Raw genomic sequence first — 4,956 nt, forward strand, 5'->3', positions numbered from 1 at the left:
AATTATCAGATATCTTGTCTAAGCCATACAATGAGCGCTTGCTTCTCTTGATGTCAAGGCAAAGTCTGAGATTAATCAAGAAAAGTCTGTGAAGGAGCAGATTAGACCGGTTGCTTTCCCCCAGGCAAGTAGCCTTCAGGTGATTTGCAACTACGTACACAGAGGTAATATTCAGCCCTTTCTGACTGGTTCTGGCAGACCAGTAGCGGAAATTTTAACTGGTTTGGAGAAACAGCAAATACCACCTTTGGCTGGGCCCTCCCCTCCCCCTTCCAAGAGTCCCCTCCATATGCCCTGTTTTGGTTCCCAGGAGGCTGCAGGGAGGCCTGATATGCCCAAAATGAGGGGGGGGGGGCTTCAAGGGAGAAAAAAAGAAAGTGGAAGAAAGAAATAAAGAGAAAGAGAGAGGGAGTGAGGGAAGGGAGAAAGAAAGAGAACGAAAGAAAGAGGAAGGTAGAGAGAAAGAAAGAAAGAAAGGGAGGGAAGAAAGAAAGAAAGAAAGAAAGAAAGAAAGAAAGAAAGAAAGAAAGAAAGAAAGAAAGAAAGAAAGAAAGAAAGAAAGAAAGAAAGAGGGGAAGAGGGGAAGAGGGAGGGGAGGGAGGGAAGGGAGAAAGAGGGAAGAGAAGGTAAAGTGAATGAGATATAGATGGACAGAGGGACAGAGGGAGGGAGGGAGAGAAAAAGGAGAGGAAGGAAGGATCACAAACCCTGGCACTAGACTGCAGTATCATGCCCCGGGTGGAGACTGACTCTGAGGGAGAGGAGGAACAGCCAACAAGGAGAGGAAGTGTGGCTCCAGAGGTGGTGGAGGAGGCTGGGGAAGGGCAGAGGCCGGCTGAGCAGTGAGAGGAGGGCCCAGACCCATCCCCTATCCATCCTAGGGCACGCAGGGAGGAGAGGATCAGGGAAAAACGTGGTCTATTCAGGAGGAGAAGGCCTTGATCCTCTTCATGGGTTGCAGGTGGGAGATTTGTATAAGAGTATGGACCTGCGTGCTAACAAACGCTGGAGACAAATTAATGTTTTATTCCTGGATGAGGTTTATCTTGGTTGGCGTTCTTCCAATGGACTGTACCTAGTTATCTTCCTGAAGTTTGTAATTATTTATCCTGGTTTGTCGTGGAACTTTCTTCAGTGCAGTTTGTTTTTAGTTTTTGCTTCATTATCTGCTCTTTGAATTTGAACTGTATTTCTTTTGTTTGGAATGTTATTTTGAAAATAGTTTAATCTTCAACTGTGAACAATTAAACAGTGAAGCCAAGTTGAAGGCATTAAAGGACCTTCATTTACGTTTTGGTTTTTGTTATATTTTTGATACACTCCAAGTCATCACATGCAGCTTCAGAGGATGCTTTGAAACAGCACAGCAATCCAGGGCTTGAAAGTACCTTGGAGGTCATCTAGTCCAACCCCCAGCTCCAGCAGGACACCTTATATCATCTTGGTTATTTTGGTGCCTCTAACACAGAAGAGAAATTCCCAGAAATCCCCAGGCATTGCCAACCTCTTCCCCCTAATAAAAAAAAAAATTAGAGCAAAAACTCCTTGCAGTATTAAAAAGGGGGGCTGCTGTGTATTGTTTAATGGACTGCTAAATTGGCAAAATGGATTGCTAAATTGGCCACGCCCACCCAGTCACATGACCACATAGCCACGCCCACCAAGCCACACCCACCTAGCCGGTAGTAAAAAAATTTGAATCCCACCACTGTAAGTACAATACCTAAAATTTTCAGCCACGATGCCAGTCTTAGAATTATGGTCCCAATCCATGTGGAGGATGCTGAGTTGGGGAAGACTTTACCTTTTATTTTCTTCTGTTTTATATGTCTGGCCTCTTTTCATCACTGACTAGGTTTAAGGAGTTGACTTTGGGTGAGATGGTTCCTTAGACAGCAAAAGTCTTTGTTAAGCTCAACTTCTGCCAATCTAAGTAACTTGCTGGGTCAATTCCAAAATTAAGAATAATTCTCCTGTTTGTGTTTTCCCTGTCCCCAACAGATGTCTGTTATCCTCACCGGTCTTATCCAGTTCTTTCGGCCACTGCTATCGTCCCTCTCTGGAGTACTCGAGTGCAAGGGTGTCGCACCATGGTACTTCCTCACAGGTCTTCGCATTGTGGCCATCTTCTTCTCCAGCGGGCCCTGGGATTCCTTGAAGCAGGACATAGCCTGCAATTGGGTGGCCCCAACACAAGACAAATCAAAGGAATTCTGCACAGTCCTGTGCCAAAACCAATATTTCCCACTCGCAGTTTCATCCACGGCGGCGTTGTCGTTCTTGATCGTGATCCTCCTGGTGGGCCTTATGAGGCTCACCGTCCCGAGGAAAAAGAAAGAGGATGAGAACAACAAAATCACTGGTAGCACCAGTGAGAATAGTGGCAGAGGTGTGGCTGTAGTTGCTGCTGGACCAAGTGGGGCATCCTCTGTTTACTTGGCTGGACCTCGTGGTCTTCCAATGCGCTATGATCACACTGATCCCCGATTGCGCCATCACCGATACTTTCACCCCAATGTTTGGCATGATTGGGGTGGCAGGCCTATGGCCCACATTTCTGGAGGCCATCATCCCAATGTTGGCTTGCAGCCATATGGAGGCTACAGCATGCCTTCTTACTTTGGATATCCTGACCCATCAGAAATGCCTGACCACTGCCATGGTATGTTTCAACACACAATGACTGCACACCCAAAAGATATGCAATGTGCCAGGATGACAACCCATGGCCCCGAAACAGACCAATACGAAATGCCTTCCCTTCAAAGTTCTAAAGAATCAATCAATGCTCCTACCGGCTATGCGCCTGCTCCCATGGTATATAAAAGTAAAATGCCTCCTCATTATCGGTCTGAGGAGAAAGATCATGAAAGTTTCCAACAGAGGTACAGAAGCCCTAAAGAATATGGTGACGGTACTGACTATGCATACACCATGGGTAGAACGTCTCTGGGGAGAAACAAGGTGAACCCCAGATACTCCGAAGAAAGCAAATATAGCATGGCAACCAAATGTAAAACAAACTCCGAAAGCCACGTGGACCAAATTGAGGCCCATCCTAAGCCAGATGCCATGAGTATGGCCATCAAACGTAGGCCAGTTCCCAGATGGAAAATGAAAACCAAAGAGCAATTAGCTTTTGATGCTCCTGGTAGGAGTGACATGGCGTTTGACAATAAGATGGGGCCCCAACCATGGATGGCAGAGGATTCCCACGGTAGATCAAGGGATGAAAATAAAGCCATGACAGGGGCTACCATGGCCCCTGGACCAACTCCACCTTGCCCCGGTGGTGCAGCGTGTACGTGTGCTGGGAATAATCCATGCCACCCAGGCCCTTCATCTCAACCCCAGAGTGACCCGGGTTCCAATGCTGCGCCCGCCTGTAATACACGATCGATAGCTGGCCCACAGGACCATGCCGGGTTGCTCCTCGCAAACATCTGTGGCGTCCCTCTCTTTGACATCTGGGTGGCGCTTCTCCTAACAAGTGAGACTTGCTTTCTGTGTGTTATACTTCTCCTCCAGATGCCCAGAGTGGTTGGCCGTGCCTGGGTCTGCTCTCCAGATGCTGCCAGTTGCCCTGAAGTGCTTGAATGTGCCGTGAAAGGAAGGGCTGAAAAACGGATGGCATTATGGGGGATGGCGTTCACCTCCATCCTTTTCATAATAGCCTGTTGTGGCTACTTTCACATACGGTTCTGCTGTAACAAAAGGTGTTGCCGCATATGCAGTGAGCCTCAGGGGAGTTGCCCAGGAGCTTGTGCTGAGGAGACAGCACCGGAAGGCCATGTGATTAGGGATGTAGAAAATGGCGGCGAGGAGCCAGAGGAAGGATTATAAGAAGATGGCAGGAGAGTGAAAGGAATTGTTGACAAGTCCAACCAACTCATTTCACACTGCTGATCAGAGTTACCCAAAGGTGTTACCTAAATGAGGCAACAACCACTTACGGTAATCATTCACTGTGTTAGCTCTTTGATGAAACCCTGAAACTGACCTGACCAAAATAATTTTGAAGCTTCAGGGTTGCCATAAGGATTGCATCTGCTAACAGGTTCAAAATCACATTAAAACAGGAGTTTTCTAACACTGCATTGCCCTGTCTAAACAGGGTTGACTTTTTCCAATTCCTGGATATCACAAATTCAGAAGCCAGCTCCAAATAACAATTTAAATAAATTTAAACTGGAGTGCTTGACAAAGGCAGGGATTGCAGCAGATAGGAAAAAGAATCCCTTTTGAGTGGGATTGACATTTCTTGATAAAGAGAAAAACTTCTATTTTATTCAGAAAGCTAGAAATATAAGAGAAAATAACTTTCCATTTTTCTTGAGACTGGGTGGTGAAGGTATAAGGGACTTGGATAGATTTTCCCCACGTTATTTAATTTCCCCCTCCTTTTTAATATTGCTAATATGGTGCATAGATTATTTTAAAGGTCTAACTTGTTAAGGAGCATTGTGATCCAAAACTTACTGATAACACTTCTGCTTAGAACTAGGTTGATGTAATACTTTTTTTTTTGCCCCAAGCCTTACTGAACTAAACAGGAGTTTGTACACAGAAAATATTGGAAGAAACTTTCACCCGCAAGCCTCAGCTATGAACATCAAGATATATTAAAAAGAAATCAATAGAAATCAAATAATTGATTAATTGCTAAAATCCTGGTATTTTCAATGAAACTCGAGCTAAGTCAAGACCTTATATTTTTTTCAGTTTTGAGTGTTGTTTTGTCCAAATCCCTAGTGCAACAGCCGGATTTGGCTGCACAGGCAAAGGCTAATCTCAGTTAATCAGTAAGACTGTCAGTTTGCCCAGACTGAGATAAGAAAAATGTAATCTTTTGGCTTAGCTGTAATGTGTATAACAATTTACCAGTTGGTTCACACAAACCAGACTGAACCAGATTTTTCTAAATGAGTTCTCAGGTTTTTTTGGAGAAAGTATCTT

The 4,956-nt window shown here is 45.1% G+C and overlaps 1 protein-coding gene across 1 annotated transcript; it reads left to right on the top strand.

Annotated features, from left to right (window-relative positions):
* Window positions 1–2,001: 2,001 nt before the first annotated feature.
* On the top strand, window positions 2,002–3,843 carry LOC113443603 (uncharacterized). Its single transcript, XM_026711946.2, has one exon. It carries the CDS (start codon window positions 2,002–2,004, stop codon window positions 3,841–3,843), a length of 1,842 nt encoding a protein of 613 aa, XP_026567731.1.
* Window positions 3,844–4,956: the final 1,113 nt, after the last annotated feature.

The sequence above is a fragment of the Pseudonaja textilis genome, chromosome Z (assembly GCF_049901715.1).
Source record: "Pseudonaja textilis isolate UNSWEBS1 chromosome Z, rPseTex1.2, whole genome shotgun sequence".
Lineage (NCBI taxonomy): Eukaryota > Metazoa > Chordata > Lepidosauria > Squamata > Elapidae > Pseudonaja > Pseudonaja textilis.

What these genes read in the sequence shown, in the direction of transcription:
- LOC113443603 (XM_026711946.2), top strand. Translation starts at nt 2,002, where the DNA reads ATGTCTGTTATCCTCACCGGTCTTATCCAGTTCTTTCGGCCACTGCTA.